The 16,013-nt window shown below is 48.4% G+C and overlaps 1 protein-coding gene across 1 annotated transcript; it reads right to left on the reverse strand.

Annotated features, from left to right (window-relative positions):
- Positions 1-543: 543 nt before the first annotated feature.
- Positions 544-15,970, reverse strand: RAB33A (RAB33A, member RAS oncogene family). Its single transcript, XM_060002522.1, has 4 exons — positions 15,765-15,970; positions 12,260-12,356; positions 10,399-10,696; positions 544-1,089 (listed from the first exon to the last, which is right to left on the reverse strand). Exons 3-4 carry the CDS (start codon positions 10,654-10,656, stop codon positions 634-636), a joined length of 714 nt encoding a protein of 237 aa, XP_059858505.1. The 5' UTR covers positions 10,657-10,696; positions 12,260-12,356; positions 15,765-15,970; the 3' UTR covers positions 544-633.
- Between the last annotated feature and the right edge of the window lie 43 nt (positions 15,971-16,013).

Here is a 16,013-nt window from a genome sequence, read left to right on the forward strand (position 1 = left end):
AAAAAAAAAAAAAAAAAAAAAAAAGGGCTTCCCTGGTGGCGCAGTGGTTGAGAGTCCGCCTGCCGATGCAGGGGACGCGGGTTCGTGCCCCGGTTCGAGAAGATCCCACATGCCGCGGAGCTGCTGGGCCCGTGAGCCATGGCCGCTGAGCATGCGCGTCCGGAGCCTGTGCTCCGCACCGGCAGAGGCCACAACAGTGAGAGGCCGGCGTACCGCAAAAAAAAAAAAAAAAAAAAAAAAACTTCTCTATCTCTCTGCCTGCACTGGCTCTCTAGAACCACATATCTGTCCTGTATTCCACCCCCTCCAGGTGTTTCTGCCCACTGATGACATCATGTGAGAGAATGAATTAGTCCTGAAGAAGTGACTCAAAGGATGAGCATTTCAGGCAGCGTAGAAGGCTGGTAGGGAGTGTGCCTCTCTAGCAGGGCGAGCTGCCTCTTCTACTCATCACAATCAGAAATGTCTTCTTGGAGGAAAGCAAGACATGAAGGCATATGATAATCTATACAAATTTTATTTTAATATCAATTTGTATGGAAACAAGCAGGTGTCAGTGTTACACAGGCACGGAAAAAAGGGAAAGAAAAAAACCTCCAGTGATAATTGCTCTTGTATTTACACCATTTGGTTTCAACAGGGACAGGAAGTTTTACTGTTAGCTTCCTGTGGGAACTCCAGTTTCTGCACCTTCCCCTGCTGCCTCTCAGCATCACGATAGAGCAGGGATTTCTGAGCCTTCAATCGGCAAGCCAGGCACATGAAAATTGACTCCACGTTCTGGCTCTCTTTGGGGTCCTTGGCCGATGTCTCAAATAAGAGCATGTTATGGGCATCGGCAAATTTCAGGGCTAAGTTGGAGGGCACCTGGATCTGTTCCCTCAAGTCACACTTGTTGCCCACAAGCACTTTCGGGACTAGTGGAGGCACGGCATGCCCATTGCATTCTTGGATCCACATTTTGAGGTTGGTGAAGGATGTCATCTTGGTGACGTCATAGACAAAGACCACGGCATGCACATTGCGGTAGTAATGCTCGACCATGCTTTTTCGGAAGCGTTCCTGACCGGCGGTGTCCCACACCTGAACCTGGAAGATACAAAGACCCGTATTTGGAGTCAGAAAGCGAAACATGAACAGATAGGAGAAAACATGGTTCTGTGACATTATAAAAATGAGGTGACAAGCCCTGACACAGGAAGTGGTTCTTTGACAAATTGGCAGAATGGACTTATCAACATATAGAGAGAAGTTTCTTTCAGGGTTTATTAAGTCTTTCTTAAGGTTTTTAGTTGAAAAACTGGAATGTAAATTGGTCAACTTTCCTGGAGGGCAATGTGGCAATATTGTCAAAAACCTTAAAAATGTACAAAACTCTTAGAGCCTAGAATCCCACTTCCAGAAATCTATACAAAAGAAATAGCAGATAACGTAAATAAGTACTTGGGATATAATATACAGCATGATGACCATAGTTACCACTGCTGTATAATATATATGAAAGTTGTTAAGAGAATAAATCGTAAGAATTCTCATCACAAGGAAAAACTTTTTCTTTTTTTTGCTTTTTCTTTTTATTGTATCTGTATGATATGATGCGTGCTCACTAAACTTACTGTGGTAATTATTTCACAATATAGGTAACTCAAACCATTATGCTGCACACCTTAACCTTATACAGTGATGTGCGTCAATTATATCTCAATAAAACGGGGGGGGGAGCAAAAAAAGAAAAGAAAGAGATATGTGGTCAAAATTCTGCGCAAAGATCTTAATCACTTAAAAAAAAAAAAACAGGACTTCCCTGGTGGCGCAGTGGTTGAGAGTCCACCTGCCGGTGCAGGGGACACGGGTTCGTGCCCCGGTCCGGGAAGATCCCACATGCCGTGGAGCGGCTGGGCCCGTGAGCCATGGCCGCTGAGCCTGCGCATCCGGAGCCTGTGTTCCGCAACGGGAGAGGCCACAACAGTGAGCGCCCCGGATACCGCAAAAAAAACAGGAAACAACCTCCTAGGAGAGGAGCAGCTAAAATGTATGTATTGGGTTGGCAAAAAATTTCGTTTGGGGTTTTCCATACGATGTTATGAAAAACCTGAATGAACTTTTTGGCCAACCCAATATATATCTATACAATGGGCTATTATGCAGCCATTAAAATAACCTCTTCATAGAATAAATGGTGTAGAAAATGCTCATAAAATATAAGTAAGTGAAAAAAGTAGGAAACAAAATTTTTCATATGCTATGGTCCCAATTTTTTTTTTAAAAATTAAACATAGACAAATGCATAGGAAAGACTGGAAGTGTATATGCGAGGACGTTAATGGTTATTTATGAACAGTGGAACTTAGGTGATATTTACTTTCTTCTTTTTTTTTTTTTTGTATTTTCCAAATTTTCTACTTCATGCATACATCACTTTGTTTTTTTTTTTTGTTTTGTTTGGTTTTTTTTTTCATGACTTTTTAAAGCAAACAAAGTTAGTGTTAAAATCGCACCATGGGGCTTCCCTGGTGGCGCAGTGATTGAGAGTCCGCCTGCCGATGCAGGGGACATGGGTTCGTGCCCCGGTCTGGGAGGATCCCACATGCCGCGGAGCGGCTGGGCCCGTGAGCCATGGCCGCTGAGCCTGCGCGTCCGGAGCCTGTGCTCCGCAACGGGAGAGGCCACAGCAGTGAGAGGCCCGCGTACCAAAAAAAAAAAAAAAAAAAAAAAAAAAAATCTCACCATGTGGCTCAATTGATTTTAAGTTCACTTCTTTGTTATGTAAAAGGTAATTTAGCTCACTGGATTTTTCTTCTGCATCTCAGCTTTTGGGATAATGAATAACATATGTAAAGATACAACTCCCAGGGGATACTCTGGAGTCTAAACACATTCAGCCCAATCTATTTCCTGTTATACATCCAAAGTCTTGGACAAGAGAAATCATGCTGAGAACGACGGCCCCAAGGCCTTATACAATTCTCAGTTATGAAAGAAAATGCGATTATGGTCACTAATTGACTACTATGGTTCTTAAAGCGAAGTATAGCCTTTATTTGGAGTTAGCAGTCAGTAAGTATAATCTAGTAAATATAATTGAATCTCTTTGCCGAATGAAGATCTTACAGGGCCCCAGAGTCATCATTGTGAACATCAGTTTTCATTGTCCAGGCTTCCCTTCATCTCCTCAATGGAGATGGCCGCCATGTTCCTTTGGCACGACATTCGAATTCATCTCCTTCTCCTATTTAGATTTCCATGTCTCTTGGTCAGACTCTCCTCTCCTCACTCCCGGATTACAGCAAAGTCTTTTGGACTCTAGATGTCTCCACTCCAGTGCCTCTTGCATACTGCTTTCAAACTAGCCTTCCTAAATCCCTGCTTGTATCAGCACGTTATTCTCCGCTTCAGCCAATTCCGATAGCCCTCTACTGCATGTGGCATCAAAATGGAAACATTTGTCTGCCATAATCGGACCCCACCCAACCTGGTTTCCAACTACTCAGCTGCACCTGCTTCATTCTCTCCTCTGTCCCTTTGGTCCTGCTAGTCCAGCTTCCCCTGCAGAAGTGGTTGCCCCCTCATTGCTCTATCCAAATCTCACCCATTCTTCCAGGCTCGGCTCACACTGCACCTTCTTCCTAAAACCTTCTCCAACTTTTCTTCAATTCTCTTTCCTTAGGCATTCCTATCGCACTTTGAGTCTGCACCACACCATTTAGAATATATTTATTTGTTCTCTAGTCGTTTCATCAGTGTTCTTGGCATCCCTCCAGCTAGACTGTAAGCAGTCTTTTTCTGCATCAGATCACTCGTCATCATGCTTGTCATCAATATCGTCGTTGTGATCAAAAAGCAGTATTGGCCTGAGCCAGCAAAACTACTGTCTGGCATCCTAGGTATCTGCCAAGGTGATTTCGGAGACAACATTCGACTTTGGTTACCCAGAAAAACATAAGTCCTCAAAGGCTGATTTGCTTCGGCAAGCAGAGACAGAAGAGATTTTCATTTCTTCCACCTCTCTGGTGCTCTGAGCAGGAAGAAAGAGGAGAGCAGGCCAGGAAAGGAATGGAGGTCAGTGGGAAGAGGGCAGGTATACTGCGAGAATATCATTACCACTTGGCTCCCACCCCCACCCTCCGGTAGTCTAGTCGTAACTCTTGCCTCTGAGTAAGGCTGAATGCCTACCAGCCCTCAGGCATGCGGCAGATGCTTTAACACCATGAGCTCAGGGCTCTAAAAATACCTGCCACTAGCAGGAACGTGGGTGGGAGTGTATGAGGTGTTTGGGGCTGAGTAGTTTGGCTGTTTGGCTTTTCTATGGCTTCAGAATTGTGCACGCCACCCCAGCTGCCAGAACTGCAGGGAGGGCCCTCTCTGCTGGAGACCTCCTTTGCCTTTCCAGTGCCTGGGGAGCCTTGGAGCTTTTATTCAGAGGCTCGGAATTTCAACTACTGCTCTCATTCTAGTTCTTTAGAAACCCCACCCCAAGTTCTTTGCACCCCTGTCTGCGGTGAGAGGGGAGCCAGGAAGCAGGCTGCTCACAGCAGAGAATCAGAAGAGCCAATGCTGTGGCCTCAAGAGCCATCAAAAAGGGACAGCACGGCAGTCAGGCTCGCTGGAACATGACTGACTTCATTTTGTTTCTGGGTTTAGTGTCCCTGTCCTTCTCAGCATCCTCATAAGCCCCTGGCCTCTGTCGGACAATGAAAGCATCTCCTCTCCCTTTGGCAGCTGGCACTCCCTCACCCAGTCCTCCCTTCCTGTGGGCACTGCACCTGACGCCTGCCCCTTAGCCACACACATGCCCCCAGGATCCTCTTTTCTCTCCAAGGGCCAGTGGGGTATAGTGGAGTCAAACCAACTAGGGTGCAAATCTCAACCCAATCATGTCCCACTAGTTAGGTGTCCTCAGTCAAGTTACTTTATCTTCAGTGTCCTCCTCTGGAAACTAAGGATAAACACAGCAATCTGGTAGGGATGCTGTGAGGATTAGCATTCCTTGTAAGTACAGGACACAGTGCCTAATACACTCCCCCTTCGCCCCTGGCCTGAGACTGCCACCATCAGGTCTGGCCAGACAGCTAATTGGGCTGGCGCTGTTGGAAACGCAGCAGTAGATGTGGAATTGGGAAAGCCGGGTTCTAGCCCCTCAGCTTTCTAGCTGAGTCAATGACCAGCCAAATGAAATAACATGCGAGGAAGAGCTTTTGCACAATATAAAGTGCTCTGCAAATATTAGCTGTTGCCATTGTCTCAGAGGGCCCATGAGCCGTGTCCTGGTAGCACTGCTCCTTGGATCCGTTGGTTCTCGTCCTGGAAAGCGCAGAAAGCTTGGCTTCTTTTCTTGGCTGCGCCACACAGCATATGGGATCCTACTGCCCCGACCAGGGATTGAACCTGTGTCCCCTGCATTGGAAGCGCGGAGTCTCAACCACTGGCCCGCCAGGGAAGTCCAAGCTTGGCTTCTTGAGGATGAGATCGAGCCAAGGCAAACGCAGTCAGTGGGGAGGGGGAAGAGAGAGGAAGGCCAGCAACAAGCCATGGGTGGCTGGGGGCAGGCCCAAAGTGACAGGGACTCTGGAGAGTCAAGGGGCACAGGGTGGGGAGCTGCCAAAGGTAAATCTAGCCTTGTAAACCATTTTCCTGGGGCTACCGCTGCCTGAGCAAGCTTCGGCAAGTTCCTCACCCCTGCACGTGCTCTTAGCTGACATGGGTATTTCTTATCCCTAGGGAACATATCTGGCGTCTTTCTACAGATGAGGCATGAATGTCCTTTTGTTGGAGGCTGGTGGAGGGGGGGTAGAAGTGGAAAGAGAGAGAAAATACATCTGTAACCTTTGGAGGATGCCCGAGTGGATGACGGGAAAAGTTTAAGATAAATCTTTCTTCAGCTAGCTGGCTGCCCCATCTGCGTCTAAGATACACCACGTTCACACACCAGGCTGACACAGAGAATGGCAAAGGATGACAACAAAGAGAAACTCACCCACAGCAAGAGAGGCAGCAAGGGAGACAGAGAAACGACAAAACTGCTGGATAATTAACCATTCAGCTAACTGGCAGAAGATGGAAGCTCAGAAGCCCTAAGGAAGACATGACGTCATTCTGACTGCGGGCAGCTTCCGAGGGAACGCTTAGCTCAGCCACTCGGTAATGTAGCACACGAAGGTGTTTTTCCAAGTGATCAGTGGAGGAAGAGAAATCCACGATCCTGAACAGCACCTGCCCACAGCCTCGGCCGTCCTGCAGCGAGCGTGCCTGTTCTGGAGTGCTGGGGCAGAGGGTTGCCCAGGCTATAGGAGGAACCCAACTGGATAGCAGGGGGTGCTTGCATGAAAATTTACAAGGAATGGCTCAAAAATTAGAACTAAGCCTCCCCTCTACTACCTGCCCACCCCCAAACACACGCCCCAGTCGGCATTTTCCAATGCTTTTAGACTGAGTCAGGTGCAATATGATTTAGCTAAACCTGTAAGGTGACAGACACTTAATGGTCATTAAGGGAAGCTCCACCCTGCCTTTGGGGATTGGGAGAGGCCTCCATCCTTCCTAGGCTGATGTCAGGGAGGACTGTCAGATTTCCCATATGATGTCTCACCGTGTCCCTGTCACAGGTAACTTTGTGGGTTGGATGGACGATGGGGCTGGCTCAGAGTGCGGATTTACATGCTCTTCTAAGCCAGGCAGCATGGTGTGTGGAAAGAGCAGCAAAAAGGGAATTAGGAGACCTGAGTTGTAGGCCGGGCCCTGGGTGATCTTAAGCAAACACGTTCCCTCTCTGAGCCTCAGTTTCCTCTCTGTAAGACAAGGAAGTTGGATTAGAGATGCCCTAAGGTCTCTTCCATCTCTGAACATCCTCTGATTCTCATACCCAAGGTGAGACAGTCAAGGTGCAAAAAGTAAAACCCAGGTACTCGGCTTGACGTCTGGGGTGCAGCCAAAGGTGACATCTTGAAGGCTCCTGGGTTCTGGGGCTGAAACCCTGGACCCCTGGCCTAGAAGAGACCATAAGGCTGGTTGCCCGGCATGCCACCTCCCCCTGAACACAATGCCCCCCAGCCAGATACTGCCCCGCTAGAGGAGAGAGCAGTAGGAAAGAGCATGAGCTCGGAATCTAGGTTGAAATCCTGGCCCTGTCACGGGGAAGGCAGGATAGTGAGATGGCAAAGTGCTTGGGCTCAAGAGTCAAAGACTGAAGCTCAGATCCACGTGCCTTGGGGCAAATTATTTAATCTCTCTAACTTTGGTCTCCTTATCTCTAAAACAAGAATGGTAATAATAGTCCTAATTTCATAGGGTTGCTGAGAAGACCAAATAAGATAGTGCATGGGAAGCGCCTAGCCTGTGCTCTTTGTTTCTTCAATAAATAGAACTTGTTGTTATTATGATTATTGTAGGCTTTTCTTGATGTTCTTGTGAACCAGGAAATACCGGATTATAAATCTTGTGAGGGCATGGGGGACACATTGATTGGAGACACCAAATGGGGCTTCAAGGCCCTAGGGATGGCCCTGGTAATTAAGACAGTAGCCCCAAATACGCTAAATTAGTCGTCCCCCTGCAGGGGTTGACAGTATGTGCTACCCTGGGACACAGGGGGGCAGCCCCGGAGAGGCCACACCCTACTCTTGAACTGAGAGAAGAGCTTGCTGAGACCTCTCTGCCACTCTCCTGTGAGCACTGGCATTTTAGAGCCTGACAGCCTTCTCTTGCTGGCTGTGGTCTAGGGCCACCTCAGCCTGGGGACTTTTCTCTCTTCCCCAAAGGCAGTCACCTCCTAGTGTGATTTTGGTACCTGTTCCTTGAGAAACTTCAGGCCAGCCGGAGTATGGGGCAAAATCATCTCCTATGGAGCTCATTTGCTAGCTGCCATTCTCTGCCATCTCCCCAAGGACATGCTGGTCTCGCCTGCTGGCTTGGGCCCTGAGCTTGCAGCAGCTTTGCCAGAGGCAGGGTCCCCATCCCGCTGCTCCCACACCCCACCCTGAGCTCCTTCAGAATCTGCACTCAGAGGGCTCCTCCACGAGCAGTGTCACAAGGTTTTGCCCTCTTGAAAATATCATCTTCCCAAAAAAGCCTGTGTTAAGCACTTATCTGCACGTGGTGCTGTGCTGGGCTCTGTTTCTAGTGAGTCACATTGTCACAGGCTCTGCCCTCTGGGAAAAAGTCCGGAATCTTTGGCAGAGACTGTAAAATCCAGTTTGATCAAGTACTGGGTGTTAGAAGGGAAGGAATCTTTGCAAAATTTCCCCAAGGCCATTGGGTAGTGACCCTCTTCCACTCGTTTTCACCTCCCACTTTCTGGCTTCCTCCTCTCCTCTCCCCCTGTTCTCCTTCCCTAGACTCCCAAACGCTTCCTTTTCCTCCATCTAAATTTCAAGGGGACTTATTTCCCCCTCTCTTAAATCCAGAGGACTCGTTGGCTCAATGTGACACGATTTTAAACAAGCGATAGCATTAAATTCAAAAGGTTTTGAGGGTTTAAGAGCACATCCATAAGTACATTTCTAGTTGGGATTTTAAAAGGCATGTTTTAGAAATGCCAGTCTTAAAATGTTACATTAAAGAAGTCCTAGCCAAGCAGATATTGACATAAGAGCCCTAGGAAAGGATGGAGACAGAGACCTACTTTGACTTTTAAAAGCAAATGTAGGAATTCCCTCCAAAATGCGAGGGGCAAAAAAGATCATTATTTCCAAACAGTGCCCTGTCTTCCTGATCCTGGGTCTCAGTTGTTTTCAAGAGCCTCCCTTACCAATACTGAGCTGCCCATCTTCCTGACATCTAGTGCCTTGGCCTGGTCTCTGAAGCCATTTTAAAACACATTCATTTTAATAATGAAGGAGTCAGGAACCTTGTACAGTTTAGAGCATTTCATCATTCTCCTCAGTTACTCAGTCCTTCTCTCCACATCACTCAGAAGAGAGGCCCTGTGGTCACTGGGGCTGTTTACCCAGCAGGAGGGAGGGTTGCCTTCACCCGACAGTGTCCGACCATAGGCTCAAGAAAAGGCCAGCTGTGGGACTTCCCTGGTGGCACAGTGGTTAAGAGTTCGCCTGCCAATGCAGGGTACATGAGTTCGAGCCCTGGCCTGGGAGGATCCCACGTGCTGCAGAGCAACTAAGCCAAATGCGCCACAACTGCTGAGCCTGTGCTCTAGAGGCCGCGAGCCACAACTACTGAGCCCACGTGCCACAACTACTGAAGCCCACGCACCTAGAGCTGGTGCTCCACAACAAGAGAGGCCACCACAACGAGAAGCCTGTGCACTGGAGGAAGAGTAGCCCCCGCTCACCACAACTAGAGAAAGCCCGCACGCAGCAACGAAGCCTCAACTCAGCCAAAAATTAATTAATTAAAAGACAAAAAGAATTAAGAAAAGGCCAGCTGTGGGTCTAAAGAAGTTGGTCTTTAGTGCCCAGTGCCTTCTGAGGTGGCTTTCCTGCCCATAACCCTGCCCCCTCTGCTCCTCTGACACATGAAGCTGCCCTTGCCATGTCCTCCCTCCCTCCATCCTCGGCACATTGAAATATTACTGTCCTATCGAGTTTCTACCTTTTCTGAACCAAAAGTGAGCACAAATGGTCAGACAAGAATATCTGTACTTAGCCTACTTGACAAACTAAAGAGAGGGGGGCACCAAGACACTTCCCTTAGCCCTCAGATAAGTTGCTCTGCATTTTTACAAAGGCCTGCTGAAGACAATACCCACAGAATGAGTAATGGGCATTAGGTACCCAGACAAATAAAGAAGATATCATTTAAGGGGTACTTTCCAAAAGAACTAGTTTAATCTATTATGAAGTGTTGGCAGGTAACCCTGTCTCAATTTCTTTAAAAGGGCTCATGGCTTTGTGCCAGAAGCACCCCACACCACTCCTATTCCAAATCAGCCTTAAACTTAATTATAACTTGTAATTTAAAATAAAGCAGCTTTCATTCTCTATGGAGTTCCATCTCCCCCCACCCCAGCAAGGCCTGGGGGCTTAGCCAAAGCAGGTTTTTGCAACCTACTGGCACCCACGAGGTAGAAGGGACCTCAAGATGTGTAAAGCGCTTTGGGATCCATCCCACAGACCAGGACGGAGATCCCTCATACCGCCCTCTGCCCACAGGTGCCGCTGCTCCCGGCTCAGGGTCAAGGATAGGATCAAACAGGCTTTTCCTAGTGGGAGCTGTCAGGCAGGGGCAAAGGGCATGAATGCAGCCACTCCCGCCTGCCCTCAGAAAACGGGTGAGGTGGGTACTGGGCCACTGAGAGAGGCGAAGGGGATAAGGACGTGCCGAGGGTCTTGGGCTCAGCAAGCGGCGACACAGCCACGCGCTGGACATTTACAACCACTAGAGCAACGCCTCTGGCAAGGCCCCCTCCCAGATCCCTCCCTTCCCGGACCTGACCGTCTGGATCACCTTGATCTTCTCGCCCTCGATTTCCACGGTCTTCTCCCTGAAGTCCACGCCGATGGTGGCCTCAGTCTTGTCCGGGAAGGTCCCCCCGCAGAAGCGGAAGGTCAGGCAGGTCTTGCCCACATTGGAGTCCCCAATCACGATGATTTTGAAGATGCGAATCTGCACGTACTGGTCCAGCGACGAGTCCAGCTCCAGGGACGCCAGGCCAGCGGCCGAGGCGGGCTGCAAGTTCCCATGGCCCAGGATGGGCTGCGCCATCTCCCCCGGACCGGACCCGGGCCCCAACCCCCCTCGAGGGCTACACACAAAGAAAACGGCCACGTTAGTGCGCTCGAGGCGAGCGAGCTTTGTGCGTGTGTATATGTGTGTGTGTGTGTGTGTGTGCGTGTCTGTATCCGCGCGTGTGTGCGTGCGCCAGCAACGTGTGCGCGCGCGCGCGTGAAGGGGGTGCCTCTCACCCCAGGCCCCCCCTCCTCCAGCGCACCCTCCTAGCAGCTCTGAGACAGCGACACAAAAGCCAGGGAGGGGAGGAGAGATGGAGGAGAGTGGGCAAGCGTTCTCCTTGCGCCTGTGCGCTGGGACGGGACGCTCGGGCGTGCGATCCTACCGCGCTCCCCAGGCCGCTGCGGCCGCCACCGCACCTTTGCCTAGACCCTCCCCTGCCTGGACTCCAGGGACACACCGGAGGGAGGAAGCCTAGGGAGGAAAGGGTGGGTGGGGAGGGCCGCACACACCACCCCAGGATGGTCTTCCTTTCTCCTTGCCCCCATTTATTTTACAGGTTTATAGGTTTCGGGCTCCCCACCCCCACTTTCTCGGAGCGCACGAGGTCAGCGGGCACAGCTGGGGAGGACAAAGAGAGCTGCACCCTCAGGCATCTCTGGAGCACCTCGGCCTCGGAGCGACACTACTCGGCGGGGGTGGGGGGTGGGGCGGAGATACCTCCTTCACCAAGCGGCCGGCAGCTGCGCCGCGCCTCCGCAGCCCCCTCCCAAGCCTTAGGATAAAGCGACGCTCTGTCTTATTGAGAAAGCAGGTGCGCTCGCGCGCCCCAAGGAGCCGGGGAGGGCGCTGCCAAGACACGCTGTGGGTTATGGGGGACCGCGCAGCTGCGAGAGGTAGGCAGGGGCACGGGTGTCCGTGTGTAGGGGGAGTTAGTGTTTCTGTCACAGACTTGTCAGATGTAGGGGGGCGCGTGCCAGGCGCCAACCTTCCCTTATCACACCACGAGCACCCATCCTCTGAATGTTCAGGAGAGTGGCTCCCATTGGCTGCTGCAGTCGGTTGTGTTTGTCTAGCCAATGGGGAAGGCCCGCCACGGGAGAGGGCCGAACATGGGGTAGAAGAAGGGGGAAGCTGGTGGTGGCAGCTTCAGCAAAAGGGGACTTTGTTTCCGGGGCTAACCATTACAGGTCCAGGTGGAGGGATCGTGGGACATAGCATAAACCTCACAGTGTGTTGCATTCCTGAGCCCTCCATATAATCATAAATCCTTCCAGAATGGTGGAGTTTCAAAAGGAATTATAAACCCCTAGGAGCGTTCACCCCTCTGCAACTGAATGTAGAACAAAGTGGTTGGGTCTAATTTGCCAGAAGCCTAGGTTATGCTTGGAAGATGATAAATGAACAGAACTTTCTTACAGTGTTGGGGGCAGCTTCCCAAGGCTTAATAAGCATCACACATCTTGGTCAAGACCAGTATTCCCTCTGCCGAAAGTGATTTGCAGGTTCAGAATCTGTTTGAAATCAACTCTGCTGAGGTACAATTTACATATAATAAAATGTGCCCGTTTATGTTTGCTTTTAAGACTTTATCCCTCCTCCCACATATTTCATAAGTTAAGGTAATATTGACACATACCAATAGCACCGACGTATGCGTTATTTGCCAACGCCATCAAGGTCAGGGATTCCAGCAGCACACGTGAGTTACCATCTTATTTGTGTGTGAGGCTGAGCTGCAGAAGAGACAAGTATGACGAAATCCATTCCCACTATGAGGAAAACAATTCAGTGCATCGGTGATAGATCTGTAAGCAAATCGGAATGTGACTGCTCAGCCAAGTCCAAGTTACTCAAAATGGCTGGGAAAATGGGGTCTTCTAGTTAGGAAGCTTTTTAAGCTGAGTTAGCAGATATATATACAGCTAACTCTTTTAGCATATATGTGGGTCACCCATTTCTAAAACCCTAGATTATACGATTCAGTATTAAAACTCGAGAAGGATTTAATCTTAGTTGGCTAATCGAAGGTCATCATTATGAATACCAATTATCATTGTCCAGTGTGAATAGTAATCCTCATTGTACAGTATTTTGTTTCTGATTGGTTGATGTCTAGATAATAGTTTGCCAAATCATTCTCCTCTGAATTGGAAGCTAATGCTCCTGGTGATCATTATCTAGAGAAGAGTAGCTATTTTTTAAAAAAGGTAACTATTAATTAGGCATATCCAGTAGGTAAGAGTGAAAAGAAGGGCTTCCCTGGTGGTGCAGTGGTTAAGAATCCGCCTGCCAATGCAGGGGACACAGGTTCGAGCCCTAGGCCGGGAAGATCCCACATGCCGCAGAGCAACTAAGCCTGTGCGCCACAACTACCGAGCCTGTGCTCTAGAGCCCGCAAGCCACAACTACTGAGCCCCCGTGGTACAACTACTGAAGCCCGCGCGCCTAGAGCCCGTGCTCCACAACAAGAGAAGCCACCGCAATGAGAAGCCCACGCACAGCAATGAAGAATAGCCCCTGCTCGCTGCAACTAGAGAAAGCCCGTGTGCAGCAACGAAGACCCAACACAGCCAAAAAAAAAAAAAAAAAAAAGAGTGAAAAGAAGCTTTGCTAATTCATAGCCATAATTAATGCTAACTTTCTGGGAGATATAAAAAGATATTACATCCACATAAGATTATTTAGACATATGCTCCCAGCAAAAACTTGTCACTGAGTCTGAGAGTTCACATTATATTTGTAAGGTAGAAACACTGATTTCTGGAAATGTGGTATATCAAAATGGGCCCCATGCCCTAATAAAATACTCTGTGGAGTGAGATTTGGGGGAAATTTCACTTATATTTTTGGAGTTATTCAATATGTGTAAGTTGCTTTTGCCACCCAAAATGATAAAATATAATTTTTTATTAAGAGGACAAGAAAACTTCATTGTACCTATTGCAAAAATAAATGTGCTGTACAATGTCTTTTTTGTATGTTAATTGTGCATCATTAAATGACTGTCTTTCAAATACACCCAGTTGTTTTCATAGGTATCTGATCGTCATGATTTTGATAGTGTTTTCCAAAGCTTCTTTCACCAACAGATATGATTAACTTTGTATTTAATCAATCCATGTTTATTATTGGCTTTTAGAAATAGCAATAAATTTCAATGTCTTCAAGACCTTTAAAATATGAAATAAGTAGAAATCATTTTTTACCTTATTGTGGAATTGATATTTTCAATATTTATCCCCCCAAAGAGTCCTAGCTTAAAAGGCAACTACTGGGACCTCCCTGGTGGCGCAGTGGTTAAGAATCCACCTGCCAATGCAAGGGACACAGGTTTGAGCCCTGGTCCAGGAAGATCCCACATGCCGCAAAGCAACTAAGCCCGTGTGCCACAACTACTGAGCCTGCGCTCTACAGCCTGCAAGCCACAATTACTGAGCCCACGTGCCACAACTACTGAAGCCCGCACACCTAGAGCCCATGCTCTGCAACAAGAGAGGCCACCACAATGAGAAGCCCGCACACTGCAACAAAGAGTAGCCCCTGCTAGCCGCAACCAGAGAAAGCCCACGCGCAACAATGAAGACCCAATGCAGCCAAAAATAAAAATAAATAAAAAAATGTTTTTTTTAAAAAAGGCAACTACTACCTGCACTTCTGAACACTAACCTCTTTTTTTTTTTTTTTTTTTTTTTTTTTTTTTTTTTTTTTTTTGCGGTACGCGGGCCTCTCACTGCCGTGGCCTCTCCCGTTGCGGAGCACAGGCTCCAGACGCGCAGGCTCAGCGGCCATGGCTCACGGGCCCAGCCGCTCCGTGGCATGTGGGATCTTCCCGGACCAGGGCACGAACCCGTGTCCCCTGCATCGGCAGGCGGACTCTCAACCACTGTGCCACCAGGGAAGCCCTAACCTATTCTTAATGAGTAAGGGAACCCTGGATCATGTTCACCCAATAAATACTGCTTCCTGGGTTAAACTTCCTAAAACAACTTTGTAATTTCATTCTTTATCCCTATTCCACTAAAGATAATATCTTCATCGCCTACAATATTAGGGCCAAACCCTTTTGCTTGTTCAAATCTGGCCCCACCATATTCACCCGTCCTTACTTACTTCCTAGTATGTACTCTCTACCATTGTCCCCTGAAAACGTGCTGGGTTTTGTTTTATACCTACAAGCAGCATGGTGCTTCCTCTAAGATACTTTACAAATATTAGGTCATTTAACCTTCATAACAACCCTATGAGATTGGTAAAAGAGGAAAGTGAGGCACAAGTTAAGTGACTTGCCCAAGTGGCAGAGCCAGGATTCAACCTGGGGCAGACCAGATGCAAAGTCAATGGTGCTTAACCACTGAAAATATTACCTTTGGTCCCAAAGTATTCACCATCTGAAATATCATTCCTTCTCCTCCACTATTTGAATTTTACTACTCATCCCTCAAGACACAGCTCAAGTAACACTTCTTACATGAAGTCCTTCCTTAGCTATTCCATCCCATATTTTCTCTTGCTCTTGCATTACATCAGATATTATTTATTATTTAAATGACCAGTAATATGTCATCTCCCCAACTAGACAGTGACCACTTCCTATACTTTTCATATCCCCCAGAGCTCCTTTAATAGCACAGTCCAAGTGGCAAGTGCTCAATAAATACCTGTTAAATGAACATGTAACTCAAAACTTTGAAATAGGCATATGTTATGTTTTGCATACAGCCAATAATTTATTTCCAATTTAGCTTACATTTGGTAGAGTCAAAACACCTAGTTACACTCAGCCCCTCACCGTACTCCTCCCACAACTCTTAAAATCCTGCTTAGGAATACTCTCACAGAAAGTCTGTGAAGCACGAACTCTTTTTGCCAGCATCCTGCTCTCAAGCACGGAAGCCATAATAGCAGGAGACTGTCCGCAGCCCTCGTACAGCATCTAGGACACAGAACTGCACAATATAAAAGCGATTTGGGAAAGAGAGCGCGGAATGACTACTAGTCCTGCAAACAGGGGCTGGGTGGGAAAGCGCCAGCAATTTGTAAAGACGGAAGTCCACTCCGAATCTGGGAAGCCAGATGCTCCGGCTGGACCTACGGAAATACTGGAAGTGGACTACAGCCAGAGAACCCGGAAAGCTTAGTACCTAGTAAATAGTGGCCTAAAACAGAAGAACAAACTGCGGTGCTGGGGCCACGCTTTGTGAGGTGTCGTTACAGGTTCCCGCCATCGACAGAGCGGCAGCACCGGCCACAACCGCCAGGCAAAGCGGCCCCACCGGTCCCTCCTTGGACAGCTTTTGAGCTCGCTTAGCGGAACGCGTTACCATCAACCCGCAGAAACTTGCAAGCAACTCAGCCTGCGGTCTTTCCAAGTGTTCGGACAGCTAGGCGCA

This window comes from Delphinus delphis, chromosome X (genome assembly GCF_949987515.2).
Source record: "Delphinus delphis chromosome X, mDelDel1.2, whole genome shotgun sequence".
In the NCBI taxonomy this organism is placed as follows: Eukaryota; Metazoa; Chordata; class Mammalia; order Artiodactyla; family Delphinidae; genus Delphinus; species Delphinus delphis.

What these genes read in the sequence shown, in the direction of transcription:
- RAB33A (XM_060002522.1), bottom strand. Translation starts at nt 10,656, where the DNA reads ATGGCGCAGCCCATCCTGGGCCATGGGAACTTGCAGCCCGCCTCGGCC. An exon ending in TCGAGGGCGAGAAGATCAAG is followed by an intron (nt 1,090 to 10,398) that starts GTGATCCAGACG and finishes TGTATCTTCCAG; the next exon opens with GTTCAGGTGTGGGACACCGC.